Below are 18,242 nucleotides of genomic sequence, written 5' to 3' on the forward strand. Positions count from 1 at the left end.
CCTTCCCAATAAGTATTCACTGCTTTTGCCAAAAGTTGCTTAAGAATGTTTTTCCTAAGACATGAGTTTCTTGTCATGGCTACATTTCATTCACTCTATTCTATTTATTCATTTTAATACACACATACACACAAAAACAACCTCATTGACCTTGAGACCTAGCTCATACTATGTTGGCAGAACTAATTTTTAACTTAAAGTAACATTGATAATTGTACCTTGATTTGACCATAATTTCAATGGACAAAAGGAGAATATTGTCCTTTCAAAGTCAGTATGTATTTTTCTCAAAATTTTGACAAGGTAATTAATGTTTTTATTTGATATTTTTTAAATTTCTGATGATTAAGCTTAGATTAGAAAAATGCTTACTTCTGATAATATTTACTTCAATCTTTTAATCTCCCACTCTAAGTGAAATACTCTGTCTGTCCAGACAAATTCAGCAGAAATTTCTTGAATTTGTGATTATTTTAGAGAAGAACTTTCAGGTAGAAAATTATTGTTTTCCTTCCTGTTGACTGCTGAGATCTGTTTCTACAATCTATTCATTCCTTGGCACTTGTATAGAAATGGAGATAAGTGGTCCAATCACTGACAGTTTCGATGGTGATGTCAATGTGCTATTGGATGTCTGCCATTTTGGAACCACAATTTAATTCCACAGCCTATCAAATAACTGCAGGCTTTCCTTGTCTACACCTATTAAACAAGGGGATTTTAATGTTCTCCTGTTTTTACATATTTCAATAAACTATAGTGTATGAATTGTTAAAAAAATTCTAACAGCGGGAGTTAAACAATGATACCAGTTATTGCTTGAGGGTAGACATTGTATTTTATGCTTTCTATAGCCAGCAATAGCTGATATAGTCTTAAATACAATAGACATTCAATAAATGTTTATTGAAATATATCAAAATGTCTTAATATAAAATACAGTAACATTTTCCGTGACTCTATATGTCCATAATGAAGGGTAAAAGCTACGTTAATTGTATCCATGTGAGTATAATGAAAAAAAAAGCATTGTAGGAAAAACTTTTGCCTTCAATTTTCAAGGAAAAAAATGACTCTCTTATGCTTACATAATTGTTTCTTAGATTCCAGTAAAAGGCATTTTTCCTTCTTATGAAAAGCCTCTATTTTTTCTTTTTAAATTAAGAGTTTTAAGATTAGTAAATCTAAGAATAAAGCCAAATAATCTTTTCCACTTGTTTAAAATTTGTATAATTGAAACTAATGGAAATAATATGGGTCCTGCGTGAACTAAGTTAGGGAATAAGCATGGGTTGGCCAAATAATCTTTTCCACTTGTTTAAAATTTGTGTAATTGAAACTAATGGAAATAATACGGGTCCTGCGTGAACTAAGTTAATTTATAAATCAAAGTGCTGAAGATGTCAAAATGGAAGAACTAGGTATTACTTAGAAACATATCAGTTTAAAAAAAACATGGAGACAACTGTGAATGACTTGATGGGAAAAGTAGGACTTGTGAGGTGACTCATTAATGTCTTAATGACCTTGCTCAAGTGACCGTCATTGTGACCTTGTGATCCAAACCTAGGTTCCCCTTCGGTCTCTGTGGTCAAACCTCCTAACTGCAAATCATTTAGAAATGATTTTGAGGCTGAAGTAAATAAAGCTGTGTCAAATAAGGAGAACCACACAGAAGTTCTTAGAGCAAAATAGAAAAGTGTGGAAGTAAGGATGAACATTACTAGTTTTATTTTAATCAGCTGTTAATCATTCAGTATTTGGATGAGGTTTTCAGTGGCAGTTCTTAATTTATGGTACATCTTGCCTTCTAAATAGCAAAGCCAGATTAATTTGTTTTGCCTTATTGCTCTTTTTAAGGTAACAGTGAAGGAAAATAATTTCTGATCATTATTGCTTTCCCCCCACCATAACTGAAAAGGAATGGTGTGCATTCCTTTTCAGTTTCTTCCATAAAATAAAAGACACATTTTTCATTTTCACCAACAACTTTAATGATTTGGATATTTTGAGTACGTTGACTATTTTTCAGCAGTTTGATTTATAAATTAATAGTTCACCCAGGACCTGTATTATTTCCATTAGTTTCAATTGAACAGGTAGAAAAGATTATTTAGCTTTATTCTTAGATTCACTAATCTTATATTAAAACTCTTACTTTAAAAAGAAGAAATAGTGGCTTTGCATGAGAAGAAAAAATGCCTTTTACTGGAATCTAAGAAACAATTAAGAAAGAGACAGAGGTAGAGGTTTGTACATGCTTTCTGAAAAAGATATTTTCTAGTAGATAGAGTAGAAAACTGAAAGGTATGAGTTCAAAAGTTCTAGACTTGATTTAATTTTTTTAATTTAGAGGAATCTATTAAACATTGCTATTTTCATATTACTTTGTCTTTCAAATAGGATTTCCAAACTCTCATGGGGTAAAAAATATTAGTTATGAACAATGCCTATACTAAAAATAAGCAACAACAGAAATAAGAAAACCTTTACAAAATTGGAATAAGCATGGGTTGGCCAAAAAGTTCATTTAGTTTTTTTCAGTACAATGGCTTTAGTAGTGCTTAGTTATCTTTAAATTTACTAGAAACAATTTTGTTAAACTGTATTGTGCCAACTGGCCTATCAGTGTGCATTAAAAAAAGTAACAAAATTGGTGAATTTTTGTGTGCCCATTTTAATATTGAAGATGAAAGAAAATATATAACATTTTTGGCACATTATGCTCAATTATTTCAAGAAAGGTTGAAATGCAAAAAAAAGATTTCAGTGTATGAAGAATGTGCTGTGACTGATAGTGTCAAAAGTGGTTTGCACAGTTTCTTGGTACTATTGACATTTTGGCCAAATAATTCTTTGATATGGGGCTGTCTTATGCATTGAAAGATGCTTGGCAGCACCCCTGGTTTCTACCCACTAGAAGCCAAAAGCAAGAGATAGCCAATGTACTCAAAATATCCAACCAATAAAGTTAGTGTTGAAAACAGAAAATATATCTTTTATTTTATGAAAGAAACTATACGAACTTTTTGGGCAACCCAATACACCTAATGGACAAGTATTGATCTCAGTTTCTAGATAAAAGTAGTTGAATTATTTCTAAAGAGTGAGCTGCTTTGGAAAATGTTGCCTTAAAAGTAATACAAATACAAAAGGGGACGTATAATACATAAACATAATAATCCTACTTTTATTTAAGCAATATATGTTTGATTTTTTTAGTAATTAAATATTGATTCTGACTCTGTGAAGGTAGATATAATATCATTGTCTACAAATCTGGAAGTAAAAGCTTTGATTTTTGTTGATCAAAATATGCAATTATATCAAAACTCGATTAATGTGATTACCTGAATATCACTTTAAAGGAGGACCTAAACAGATGACATTCAGGTAGACTATTTTAAGTTTATATATCTATATCTATATCTATATCTATCTATACCTATATCTATACCTATCTATACACACACACATATACTATCTATTTTTGGTTCATTAAATTTTTCAGTTATTATGATATGAATATATATATTTTTCATATATACTCTTTAAATAAGTGTTAATCTTGCTATATTTAAAACCATGCCATTAAATTAAAAATAAAAAGCATTGATGTTTTATTGAAGTTAATGCCATTATATTATTAATCATTTTTCCTCTTTTGGTTTATATTTTTACACTCTGGTAGGGACTAGATAACTTTTGTTTGAAACCAGTAGGAGGAGCTCTCACCTTTCTGGGTTTAATGTAATTAGTGTGCATGAAAAACCTGAATTTGTGGGGGTTTTATATATGAAACAAATGATAAAATTCAAACATTTATCACATATGATGGTATTAAAAATCTCAAAACCCTCAGTTTCATTTTAATATCAATGTAAAATTCACTTGTCTGGAATGCAAATTTGAAACTTTACTGTTTTAAACATTTTTAAAAGGTATTTTTTCATTTAAATGAGGAAAATAAAGCAATTATGTAAATCTTGTTTCTCAACCTGCTAAAAAAGAAATTCTTCCATAGGATCTACAGTATCATAGGAATATATATTTTCCTTTTTATTTGTTTTGAAATAAATATACTTTACAGTTAACAAAATATAAGTATTGAGAACCAAACAGCCTAAATATGTTTTAGAAAAATAATTATATCAACTACTCAATGAATTAATTTGCCATAATTTTAAAAAATCTGTTGGTATACTTCAATTGATATTGTAGATTTTTTGAACACTCTACTCCATAAAACCCCTTACATTAAATGGCATGATTTATAGATAGTAATGATAAATTTTCTGTAGAAACCATTAATGTGAAAACTAGAATATAAACTGATTAAGATTTAGAATTAGGAAAAGAAATTATGATAGTTCTCTACATCTATAAAAATAAGAAAACAAATAACAAAGTTTTATATTCAAGCTTAAAAATGTAGGAAGAAAACAACACTCTTTAAAAAGTTTTAAGTTTTATTACTTTTTAAAAAAGATTTATTGTTGACACTGTTACAAATGTTCCCCATCAAATCTATTACTTAGTGGTCTTTGGGAAAAAAAAAAAATAATCTCTCCTGAGACTTAGTTCTCTTATCTTCTCATCTGTGAGTATTAAAAAATCATATAGGATAATGTCAATATTATTGAAGAAAAAATACAAAAGGTTCTTCCTATATTGATTATGAATTAGTATCATTATTTTACCAGTGGGCTATGGAAATAATGATTTACTTCAAATACATAAATGTGCTAGATGAGTAACACTGAGCTACTGAGCCCCTCCAAAGTAGATAATGGTATTACATTCTTCTGAATTCTTTTCAATAGTAAATACCAAATGTAAAAATAACTCGTGATAATTAGATAAGCTTACAGTTTTGAATGTTTATTATGATATCTTCAGCTTTTTTCTCCAATATTTCAGACTGTTCAATAACAGTGAATGAACACAAATGCCAGCAAATACCATTTTGTGTACTTGTGTGTATTTTTGTATACTTTTCTATTTGTATGTGTGTACAAGGTCTGTCCAGAAAGTATCCAGTCATAGAATATGAACAATAGAGACATTTCTTGAAGAAGATACAAGATACAGGAAACATGGTATATAGGACAAGGATGCATCAGTCCCCTTCAAAGTAGGACCCTTGGGACCTTACAGAGTTCTCCCAGCATCATCAGCAACTGCAGCGTGATGTTCATTCTGTTCTGGCAGCAGAAGCTGTGGAATGAATTTTGCCACCACACATTTCATGCCAAGATCCTGCATCAAAATCTCAAACACATTAATTTTTGGAATCCCCAGATTAGCTTCTAGTTCTTGCACTAGTCAGTCACCAATCTTTGTTATTGCAGCCCGTACACATTCAACATTTTCAGGTGTTCTGCTTGCTTCGGGCCTTCCAGAATGTAGATCACTTTCAACAGTTCTCAACCATCTTTGAAGCATTTGTGCCACACTTCATCTGCGCTGTACTAATTGCCTCATCCCTGAAAGCCTTCTGAATAATCCTAATAGTTTCCATGGAAAATGTTCAAGCTTAATGAAAAATTTGATACAGATTCATTGCTCTACCTGCTCAGTCATTTTGAATGTATTGGCCACACAGTACACATGCTACTCAATGGTGTCTACCCTCTACTGATTACTACAGTGAAGTCATCAATGTTCATGCATATACATTCCAGTTCACTCTTCTTGGCTGCCAGGTTACATGGATGTCATGCATATTGTTCTCATTATAGTAACAGTAGCTGAACTTTTTCTGGATAGACTATAATGTGTACATGTGTGAATATGTGATATATGTATATATATATATATACCCTTACTGTACTGTCTGTTACTTTGAAGCTTTTTAGCATTATATATTGATATGAAGTAGATGAATCTATAAAGAAAGCCTTTAAAAAGTTTTAGCCCCTTATGTCTGCTATTATCATTATGTGATGAAGGTTAGCAGCCTAGATATATTAATTTATAAGGAGTAGAAAATGGTGTAGGCTAATCTGGCCATTCCTTCTTCGTTTATTACCTGAAATATTTCAATAGCAGAAACGTCCCTTCATTAACTATTTCCGTATTTAGAAGAAGTTCACATACAAAAAGAAAAATCTTTTTTAAATTCTATTCAGATTATTTACCAGTTTTTAAAATAATAGTTTCCAAGCATGCTGCAAAAGTTATCCATTGGTGTATTTGATCATGAATGCATGCATTTAAGTATATTTGAAATGTTTCAGTCCCTTACAGTCATTACCTTGTATATGATCAAATTATATTTTTAAAGAATTTATCCATTTATTTTTAGAGAAGGGGGGAGGGAAGGAGAAAAAGAGGGAGAGAAACATCAATGTGTGGTTGTCTCTCACATGCCTCCCACTAGGGACCTGGCCTGCAACCCAGGCATGTGCCCTGACTGAGAATTGAACTGGTGACCCTTTGGTTCACAGTCCACACTCAATCCACTGAGCTACACTAGCCAGGGCTGATCAAATTATTTTTGGCAAGTTGAAGCCTATGCATACATGTTGGTTCCCCAGTCCATTTTACATGATCCAAGTGAACATTAATATCTTCCCTGTTTTCTGGTATAAGGACTATTAAACACCACTAATGAAGTAATCTTATGAAATATAAAAATAAATGGAACCTGAATCAGATCAAGCCACTAAATATATCTATTAATTTAAAGAAAACACAGGGAATGTAGAAACACTTTTCAATGCTATCTCATGCTTAGGAAAAAATATAAGCATTCCTTGTATAACCCAGTAATTTCTACTTATCATGGAGAAATGAAAGCATAGGTTCCTATCAGATTCTGTAAATGAAATGTTATAGTGCTATTTATAATGCCCCAATTGAAAATAGCCTATATGTCTATCAACTAGGGAGTTCCATAACATAGAATACTTTTCAGCAATAAAAAGGAACTTACTATTGATACATACAACAACATAGATGAATCTCAAATACCTTATGCTAATGTGAAAGCAACTAAGCTCAAAATGCTATATAGTATATGATTTCATTCATTTGACATTTTGGGAAAGGCAGACCATTGGGACAGAAATTAGATAAGTGGTTGCCATGGGCTGGTGGAGAAGGGATTCACTATAAAAGATCACAAGGGATATTTTAAGGGTGATGGAAATATCCTGTAGCTTGATTATAGAGTTGGTTACATGAATATAGGGGTTTGTCACAATTCATAGAAAAATATACATTTAAAATGGGTGAATTTTAAGTATATCATGCCTCAGTAAAGCTGACAAAAGATAATAAGAGAAGCTATTGATTAAAAACACTTAAAAAGAATGTTCACTCACTGTAATGTATAGTATTTATTAGATACTGATTTTCTGTTAAATTAAATTTGGACAATAGAAATATTAAACACTGACTAGATATTTGATTAGACATTAGGCATTACTTAGGCATATATTAGACATATTATTAGGCAATATATTACTTAGTCAATATATTAGGCATATATTAGACATTAAGGAATTACTATTTATAGCAATGGATTAAGATATTATAGTCATAGTAAAATAAATATTTATGGTAGAAATACATACTGTAATTTTTACAGATGAAATTATATGATTACTGTAGTTTTCTTCAAAGAAATCTTACAGTAGGAGAATAGATAAACATAAGATTGTCCATATGTTGGTAATTATTAAAACTGAGTGATGAGAGCATGTGGGTCCAATGTAATATTTTCTATACATGTTAATGAATAGATTTTAACAGTACTGAAAGAATGTTGTTACTGATTAGCATTTATCCTAGAAATTTAAAAATAGTTTTATATTTAAAAATCAGTCAAATGTATCACAGTGATTCAAATAGGAAAACTTATAGATTCTTTACAGTACACACTAAGCAGCACATGCCAGGTAACATACTCCTGAAGGCATTTTTTAAACTACAAATAAAAAACCACACTTTCTCAACTAGATAAAGCTAACAAAGCATTGTTTCTCAAAGTATGGTCTGTGGCCTACTTGTATGTGGGGGACTTGGAAGTAGTAAGACTTAAAAATAAAAATCTGCTAAATCATGGGCCCTAAGCATTTACCTGCTGTAAACACCACAAATATCCTTCCAAATTGATCTATGCTGCTTTCCATCCTCATTTGTACCCTTCTACTTCCCCAAAATAAGTCTCCACTCTAGCAACTGAGACTAAGTTATAGCTTAGCTACTTTGCAGAAGATATTCTAAAAGAAAACAAATATTGGATTCTTGTCACATCTAATGAAGTCCCCTCTGCTCAAATAGAAACCCCTTTGTGAAATCCTCCCAGACAGGCCCTGCTATCCTTAGCCTAACTTAACTGAGAGGCTATTATATAGTCTTTTATTTTTTAATTTAACAGAATATGTTCTAATTGTTTGCTTACATGTCTGCCTTTTCCACCAGATTATGAGTCACTTTTGGTCAAAAAAATGACGTGTGTTTTTTATTTTTGTTTTTGCCTCCTTTAGTAGTAAGTATACTACCTGGCATATATAATAACAATGTCATCTATGTTTTAAAGATTCCAGATTTATTCATAATGAGTTGTTTGCCAATAATATATAAGCACAGTTAATTACACAGAAAAAAAACAGAGAACCCTGCTTTGATGCAGTTTTTCTTTCTTTAATGTGTGGTAGAAACAGACCATATATGAAAAGGAGGGCAGGGAAACAAAGATGGTTATTGTATCAATTTTAGAAGATACATATTAAAATGACTTTGTTGTTCAATTATGTTTCATTTAATATTAAACACATATTTTATAATTAACTTACAACTGCCACATGCATTTTATCATTACATATCATATACAGGGATTGGCAAAATAGGTTTACAGTTGATATGGAAAAAGAGCAGGTTATGATTATTACAATAGCTTTATTAACTCAAAAGAATGGCACAGTGCACTTAGGTACAGTCTCATAAGTTTTCAAATTGCAGGCTTTCATTATTTACACATTCTTTTTTTAAGATTTTATTTATTTACTTTTGAGAGAGGGGAAGAGAAGGTGAAAGAGAGGGAGAAAAACATCAATGTATGGTTGCTTCTCATGTGCCCCCTACTGGGGACCTGGCCCATAACCCAGGCATGTGCCCTGACTGGGGATGTAACCACTGACCCCGTGGTTTGCAGGCCAACACTCAATCCATTGAGCCACACCAATCAGGGCTATTTACATATTCTTGTAGTTTATTTGCTATACTTCCTTAAGTATAGCAAATAAACCTACTATAAACCAATTTTTGTCCACCCCTGTATTAATATTTCATATATCCAAATAATTTAAAGTAATGCAAATTATTAAAGCTAATAATGAATAATAGGGTAGTTGACATTAATGATTAAATGACTGATAATACTTTTTCATCAATTGAGATATTTATGCAAGTTTTTTATTTATGTAATTCCAGTTGTGTTGCTTGATACAACAACTGTGCTGGGAGAGCTAGGATGGAAAACATATCCATTAAATGGGGTAAGTTTGAATATCTTTTTAAAATTGCCATCCTTGTTAGGTGTTTAGGATTTGTTATACTATGATGGAATGGTGGATTATTGGCTCTATGTAGTATGCATTTTAGCATATAACTTAAATCCCATAGAAAATATTAAATTACAATTAGAAGTGTTAATCAATGGAAATAATATGTAAAACATCTTTACTTTCTTCTAAATTAGTAACTGTTATTTAGTACAGTGTTTATACAGAGTAATGTTAGAATATCTCATATAAATATTTTCTTTAGAAATAAATTTCTATGGATATGTTTAAGACACAGGTCTGTGCATATGTTATTAAATTTGTTGCCTCAGTGAGTATTTATGCATAAACAAATTTTAGATTATGATGAGTGGATTTCACAGTCATAATATTAACCATTTGTTTTTTATTGGAAACTATAAGTCTTCTAAGGCAGTATGTGTTTTTTGAAGTTGGCAAAAAGATACATTATTGTTAGATTTTTTTATCTGGGAGTAGTTGCTTTTAAAGGCTTATAAGTATATATAATCTATAAAGTACAGTTTTTCAGGTACTGACATTATTTTAGCTATTATTATACATACTTGACATTTTATGTTTCAATGTATCTTGCATTATTTTCATATTGTAATATGTTGCTACTTTTTATTTCAACCTAAAGTAAAAGGGTATTTTGTAAAGTGTTTTACTTTGTTTTTTGTCTATTTAAATGACATCTTGAATAATGAAGGTAGTCAACTGTTTTTAGATATAGTTGGGTTAGCTTTCTTTTTTTTCTTAGAAATTATGTTTTTCTCACTTATCACATTCTTGATATTTTTACACTGCTTCCATTATATCTACAAATTGAAATCTGAAGGAAGAAATTGATTCAACAGGTTTCATTTTTTAGAATCATTCCAGTGTAGCTGTTTGAATTTGACTTTTATATCAACAATTACTCAATAATTATTCATTATATGTCTATTTTCCTATCTAAAAATTCCTATAAAGAGTTCAATCTTCCTGTTTTGTTAACAGGATTTTTTAAATTTTGTTTGCTTCATAGACTGGTTTTGTTTTTAGCTGAAAATTTCTTTTTATTATAAGAGAACTCTTAATGAAATCATTTATGAGAAATATATATTTTAAATTAAGATTATGCTTTAACTTCATTGTTTTCTTTCCATTAAAATAAACATCAATATTTGTTGCTTGTATCAAGTTTATCACATTTATCACAGTTATCAAGCAGTAAGTGAAACTGTTTTTCCTAGAGAAAATACAGAGATAATACACATCTCTGTATAAGCTCTATACAGAGTAACTTATAAGAACTTACAAATAAATTATAAGCCATACTTTTTTATTTTCTGAAAAGAAGAGACAAAAATATTGGAGATCCTATTATCATTGTTTTCCTATAGTCACACCAAAGAATCATGGGAGGAACAGGAATTATACCCCTGCTCTGATTGCATCTGGCTCAATCAGGCTGCATTTCTGAGTAAACTGGTATCCAGGACACACAAGGATTACAGAGTTACTGCTGTCATTCTTGTGTTGATTTCATCATAGCTATTACAAAATGGGGAATTTTTTACTATTTCTAGTTTATTAGTTACAGAGAGAAAGGGCAGAAGTGTCTAAAAAGTGAGTCTTTCTTCATAGTTTTCTATTTGCCAGACACTCAACTAAGATTTTTTCCTTTTATTTTCACAATGGCTCTACAGTGAGCAATGGCCTCTAGTTCAAAATGAGCTATTTCTGACTCTGGAGCCTAGGTCTTCATCATGGCAGTGCTGACAGAGAGGAACATTGGAAACTTCATGAAAGGCCAATTACTTATCTGTGATATTTATGTAATTGATATAGGTTACTTTTCTCCTCTTGATAAATAAACTGCTAGACTGAGATGCGCATTTTGAACACCAGCCAAGGATTAGCAAGATGAAAGAGAGAAAGAAGAGGGGAAGGAGAATACAGTAGAAAAGAAATATGATAGAATAAAGAGGAAAAGGAAAAAGATGGTTAAAATTTATTCACCATATGCTATGGTTTGTTCAAAGCACGTTAGTCACATCAGTCATATAAATCAAGTACAATTTTCCCCCTGTTGAAAGATGTGGAAATAAAGACTCAGATACATTAAATAACTTTTACAGGGCCACAGTGCCAGGATGTAGTACAGTCAAAATTCTAAGCCAAACATATCCTAATCTTAATGCTTATGGGTGATCATTTCACAGCTGGGTGCTTTTTATTTCTTCTAAGATTCTAGTATGTAAAGATAAAGGCCAATATGTAGACTATAGAGGGAAAAGGCGCATAGATTTAGATGTTGAAAAGTAAACTGAATACTCAATTACCTCAGAATGCCAATGTTGGATTAAGCTGTATTACTTTTAGATGGTCCTCAAAATAACAATGCATAAATGGCCAGCATCAGCAGTAGGAATACTTGAAAATGGGAACACACGAACATATTTTAAAATAGATCACATAAGTTTTAAAGGAAATATACAACCTATTTTTTTCTTTTAATGAAGAGCATAGATTACTGACATTAATGGAGTTTTACTTAATGCTATTTATAGGTTAAAAAAATGATGTAAGTAGTAATGATTAAGAACTAAAAAAGAAGCTGCTAAATACAAATATAGAAATTACTGATACTGATTAAAAAATTAAAATCTATGAAAACTGTTGAAAAGTTTATAACATTTAAACCAGCATTTATTTATGTATATTAAAGTTGTAATGCAATAGATATACATCCATTTAAAATTGTATATTTTTTCAGGTTCTCAGGCTTATTGAGCCATGCTAATTTGAATGGCCATTCTAACTAAAGTTACCCTTTTTTCAGAGACACTAATTCAGTTGTTTTTACAAATGTTTCATGGGTAGAAAAGACAACTGTATGATGTATTTATTTGTCAATTTCATGATATAAAATATATTTGGTATCTCTCTGAGTAAAATATTTCCTAGGAACTTTTTAACTGATGAAATTTTCATTTTAGAAAGAATTGAACTAACATGTTTTGAAATTATATAATGTACTATATAAAACAGAAGTGAGTTAATAATAATTTCATGTTTTTAAATTAAAAATAGCCATTTCACCAGTAGTGTCATGCTAATAGTTACAAGAGTAGGCATTCACTATGTACTTGTGAACAAAACCCTTAATGGTTATTTGAATAGGAGATGAGCACCTTAAGTTAGCAAAGATGAGTAGTCTTGAAGTTTTAGGCTTGCAAACAGAAAAGGAAAATAACTTTATTTCCTGAAATGCTTACTTGAAAACTTATTTGTGCCAACTTTGAAAATATACTTTATTTTAATCAGTGTCCAGAATTCGGTTTAACAAATGTCTGTTTTATTCTCTTTGTGCCCCAAGTACCTTTTTAGAGTGCTGAAAATAGTGTTCTTGCATCCTAAGAGTCTTGTGTGCAAAGTTGATTCTACACAATCATAAGCCCAAAGAAAGTGTCTTCAGGTAGTTTTGAATAATATTTTGTGAAAGAATAGTAAAGGCAGGGATTAATTCTGCTCAGGGAAAACTGGTAGAAGGATGTAACATGTCAGCTCTTTCCAGTAAACTGTGAAAGCATGTGGGCTGGAAAAGAGGATAGAAATCCCCTTTTTGGCAAAGTGAATGGCTTGAAGAAAAACACAGGATTTTTTAATGTGTACATTAAGTTTCAAAGATGTTGAGAATTATTTGTGTGGTGCAATGGAGGGATGTGCTGGAACATAAGACTATGATCCAAGTCATATTGTGGAAAACTTGGAATTTAAATGATTAATTGATTGAGATAGTATATGTCTCAGTGACAATAAATACAATAAAAGTAAACTTTCTGGATTCACTAAACCAAACAAAAATTATCATAGTATTTTTTGTTTGTTTGTTTAAGGCAATAATATAGACCCTTGGAAGTGAAAGGAAAGTATGTTGAAAATATTGGTGATTTGACACTGTAGTCATATGTCACTGAACAATGGGGATACGTTCTGAGAAATGCATAGTTAGACATTTCTGCCTAAAGGTTAAAAAATGGTGTATCTGTACAGGGCACTTAATATACAATGAGCTTCCAGGACTGGTAGCTGGTCAGGATGGGTCAGTGATGAGGGCTGAGTGACTGTGAAGACCTACACCACTGTAGATTTTATAAAGACTGGCTCACAAGCCCTCCCCCAGCTTCCTTCCAACAGGGTCAGAAATAGGGTCAGTAATGCTCCATGAACAGGGATGTGGGCTGAATTGGTTGGAAATATCAAGGAGACACTGGCTGAGTGAGGCAAATTCACCACAGTAATTATTGTCAGGAGGGTGTGAAAGGTGGCCCGAGGATCAGCAGAAATAAGAAATCAGGATGGAGAGATAAAGGAACATAGGAGATTGTTACAGCAATGTAGTTTTGGCTGTTGCATGTTGGAGCAGTGGTCAGGTTAAGAAACTTTGTAGTACTCATAAAAAAAGGTTTACTAAAAAATATAAAAAAGAATTTCTCATAGACAAGGTGTAGAACTGACTTAGTGTTTTGACTTTAGAAATTTGTGTTTGGTTACATTGACTGTCTGGCACAAAGGGCTCTCTTTGGCATTGTATTGATCAAAAAATAAAACCTCATCTATGCTTTACATCATAAAAATATTTCCAAAGTATAGGAACAGGCTGGCTGGCTCTACACTACCACAGAAAGCTCTTACTTAAGTGTCAGTGGCATTTAATACGTGTTAAGGTAGCCCCTGTAGACCTGTGTCCTTGTGTAGGAGCTTAGGACCTCAACAAAGAAATTAGCAATGTATTCTGAAGACCATCAAGCTAGGTCTGGGAGGGCTGTTTCACCCTCTGACTATGTACTGCTTAGGGAGAGAGACTCCTCTGCTCAAACAGGTTGGTGGCTGACTGATTGAGATGTAAATTGTGCACTCAAAATTGGGGTGCTGTGAGTGAGAGGGAATCTGTTGTCAAGTCCCATAGACACTGCTCCTGTTGCAGAAAAAATAATTTCTCCTGAACCACACATACCCTTTCATTTCTTAAATAAAACTCAGTTCCATTATGATCTTATGTGACTACTGTGATATATATGTGGTCCACTGTTGACCAAAATGATGTTATGCAGTGTATGACTATATTTATATACTGATAAATGAGTAAAATTGAATAATTATGTTTGTATAAAGGTTGAAGATTAGTTATAGAAAAGAAGTAATACATCAGAAAATTTGGGTCATAATTCTTAACACTGTGCTCTTACTGTCTAATGTCAAGAATTTTATATGTACATAATTCAAAACTCTTTAAGAAATTTATTCTATAAGTGTCCCTTCCATCCTTTGTCAACATACTACATTAAAAATAATATGATGATCTAGCAGAGTAGCTAAGAGTTCCATGATCAGTGAAATAATGCCGCAGGAATAAACATTTTTGTATAACACTATAGATGTTTAAGTGCATATAGTACTGAAGAAGCATTTTCACAAACACTAAGTACAGGTATATGCCCTAGATTTTTATTTGCTACAAATAATAAATAACTGGTTAACACTTACTGTGCAAAAAAACTGAAGGACCTATTTCAATTTTGAAAATCCGGGAAAGACACAGCTAGTTTTTAAGAAGCTATGCCAGTGTAATCCTAAAGAGAAAAAAGAAACACAGAAGATACTACTCATGCAGTAGCTTGGTACAAAGGAAGACATTAAAAATTATATATTTCCTGAGTTTTTTCTTGTAGTCTTAAAATGTATAAAAGAAAATTATATAAATTTTCTTGAAACATTAACTTTCATGCTTACTCCTTTCCTCTTGATATTTTTATATATTCGATTTATTTTTGGTCAATATATAACATTGTAGTTGAAAGAGAAAAATACAGTTACAATAAGAATACCTGTAGTTAAACGTTATGTTAAAAACCCTTAATCTCATTACAGAACTGCCCTATTCACTGCCATAGAGCAGGGGGTATGTCATAATGGGGCATCTTGGCTCAATATTAACTGTATTAAAAAGTTACTAACCAGAAAAATCAAAGACTTTATAATATTTAAAAAAATTTCATGATTAAAACATCGCAGGTTCGATTCCCAGTCAGGGCACATGTCTGGGTTGCAGGCCACAGCCCCCAGCAACCGCACATTGATGTTTCTCTCTCTCTCTCTTTCTCCCTCCCTTCCCTCTCTAAAAATAAATAAATAAAATTAAAAAATTGTTTTTTAAAATTTCATGATTAAAAACTCATATTGTTGCCTTTGACGTTTAATAATTATATTTGATACTTCTGAAAATGTAACAGTGGTGTGGCTTTCTAATTTTAATACTTTAATTAAAAAAATAAGTGACCTGGCCCCATACTAGTTTTTAAAGGTATTTATACATGAATAAAACCTGATAGTTAAAACATAGCATTTCATAACAATAATTCTATATTATTTGATTTATACCTAAAATTACTTATACTTAATGTTGATGGAAATAACATGATTTGTATGCACTCCATCAACTCACCTAAAAGATTTTCACCATTTATTTTTTATTTATAGCAATGTTTTTAGCAAGGAAATGAAAGATTTGCTTATCTCAGTTTTTTTCACTCTCTTCTTTTGGCAACTAAGAGGTGGCTAAGTCTTCAAAGACCATTTTTTTTAAGATTTTATTTATTTTTTTTAGAGAGAAGGGAAGGGAGGGAGAAAGAGAGGGAGAGAAACATCAAGGTGTGGTTGCCTCTCGAACTCCCCCTACTGAGGACCTGGCCTACTTTCTGGGCATGTGCCCTGACTGGGAATTGAACCAGCAACCCTTTGATTGGCAGTTTGGCAATCAATCCACTGAGCCACACCAGCCAGGGCCAAAGCTCATTTTTAATGTGCATGTAGTATATCAAGTCTTTGCTACAAAGTCATAGTGGGCATAGATATAGGCCTGCCAATATTTAAAGTCAAGCTTTCTTTTCAACAGTGAAGTATACTTTAATAAAAAATTAAGAGAAAACTAAATGTTAGTGGGAAAAATAGTATTATTGGATATTAATTTCATTTTTTTATAATCATGACAGAACTTGGAAAACTTGTGTTTCTCAGGTGCCAGATATTGGTTTTAATAGCATATTATATGTATATTTTGCATGCTGTGACTTATATGATCACTATGGTTTGAATAATGCAAAATCTTATAAGATGTGTGATTTTATTAAACATAGTGAATTGGAATTATGAAAATTGCCTTGAGGTATCTAGAAAAATAAGTATACTAGTCATTCATATGTAAATAAAAGCTATAAGTGTACTTTATGTACTTAATTACTAATTATTTAATTATTAAAAATCTAAATGTCATAATAATTACTAAGTGATTTTTATAATAAACTAATAATTTTTATAAGAAACCTATAATACAAGTTAACTGAGTAGAAAGATATTTTATTCCATAAATAAGAGCCCACCATTTTAATATCATTGTTCCAAAGTTGAAAAATAGATTGTATTTATCATAGACAATGGATTATCTATTAATAATTTCTATTATTGTATTATAATTTATATATTTCATATTGTAACCCCACCTTGACTCACCCACATTCCTCTTTCTTACTTAAGCATGAAGCCCTCAGGACAGTGAGGTTCTAGTCAGCACCCGGTAGTCTTAGGATCAAGATCCTGGGTCTGTTGACTGTTGAGTCCAAGTTTGCAATCAAACTAAACACAGTATCATGGCCTCAGTTGTGCTGTAGCTCTAGACCCAGGAAAGCAGAATGATTCCACAGAACAAGTTCTTTAGAAAATGGACAGAACAACTCCATGACTGACTTCAGGACTATGTGCAATGATCAATTACCTCCAACCCCTAGACCCAACCAATCAGTAGAGGTCGCCATCCTAACTCTGTTGGTCACTATGATTAATGATTTTTCCCTATATAATCCATCCCCTGGAAGCCACCAGGGAGCCAGGTCTTGAGCATAAGCTACTTGTGACTCCAGGCATGGCACCATCTCCTTAATTCTTACTTATTGGCTGCCAGCTCCTGTTTGTGTCTTATTGGGCTTTGACGCAAACGGACCCCTTCAGTCTGGTAACAATATAGTAAAACCAATATCCTGGTCACAGACTTCGGTATTGTATTTAATTCACTTTAGAATACACTGGAATTATTCAAAACTGTATGTGTGTGTTTGAATTCTGAAAATAAAAACTTTAGTGATAATTTCTGTTAAAATATATTGTTTTTTTCATATAAACTTTACAAACTATGTGGTAGTTTTGTCAATATCCATCATGTTAATTTCCATCATATTATCTCACATTTCAAAGAAACGGCTTTCAGTTTTGGAAGTTTCTATTGTTATATTTAGAAACTAAGATTCTTCCTCGATCATGTACCTATTAAGGAGTCCATCGAAGTCATTCTTCATTTCTGTTACATTCATTTGTTTTTGATTCTTTCTGAGGATTTCTATCTCTGTGCTTACATTATCCATTTGTTCTTACGTGTTATCTACTTTATCCATTAAAACTGTTAGCATATTAATCATAAGTTTTTTGTTTTTAATTATTTATGTTATTGTTAACACTATTACAGATGTTCCCCATTCCCCTCCCTTTGCTCCCTTCCATCCAGTCCCTGCCCCTCCCCTCGTTTTCACCATGTTGTCTTTGTCTGTGGGCTATGCACATACGCTCTTGGACTAATCTCTTCCATTTTCCCCCACAGCCCCACTCTGAGAT

At 31.8% G+C, this 18,242-nt stretch overlaps 1 protein-coding gene across 1 annotated transcript in view; it reads left to right on the top strand.

Annotated features, from left to right (window-relative positions):
* LOC123826934 (ephrin type-A receptor 6) overlaps positions 1-18,242 on the top strand; it is a 912,013-nt gene that overhangs the window by 58,093 nt on the left and 835,678 nt on the right. Inside the window, exon 2 of the mRNA XM_045851150.1 lies at positions 9,442-9,506. Within this exon, the coding sequence (XP_045707106.1) occupies positions 9,442-9,506 (65 nt within the window). The remainder of the gene's footprint in view (positions 1-9,441; positions 9,507-18,242) is intronic.

The sequence above is a fragment of the Phyllostomus hastatus genome, unplaced genomic scaffold (assembly GCF_019186645.2).
Source record: "Phyllostomus hastatus isolate PE091 unplaced genomic scaffold, TTU_PhHast_1.1 phas_contig_86, whole genome shotgun sequence".
NCBI lineage: Eukaryota > Metazoa > Chordata > Mammalia > Chiroptera > Phyllostomidae > Phyllostomus > Phyllostomus hastatus.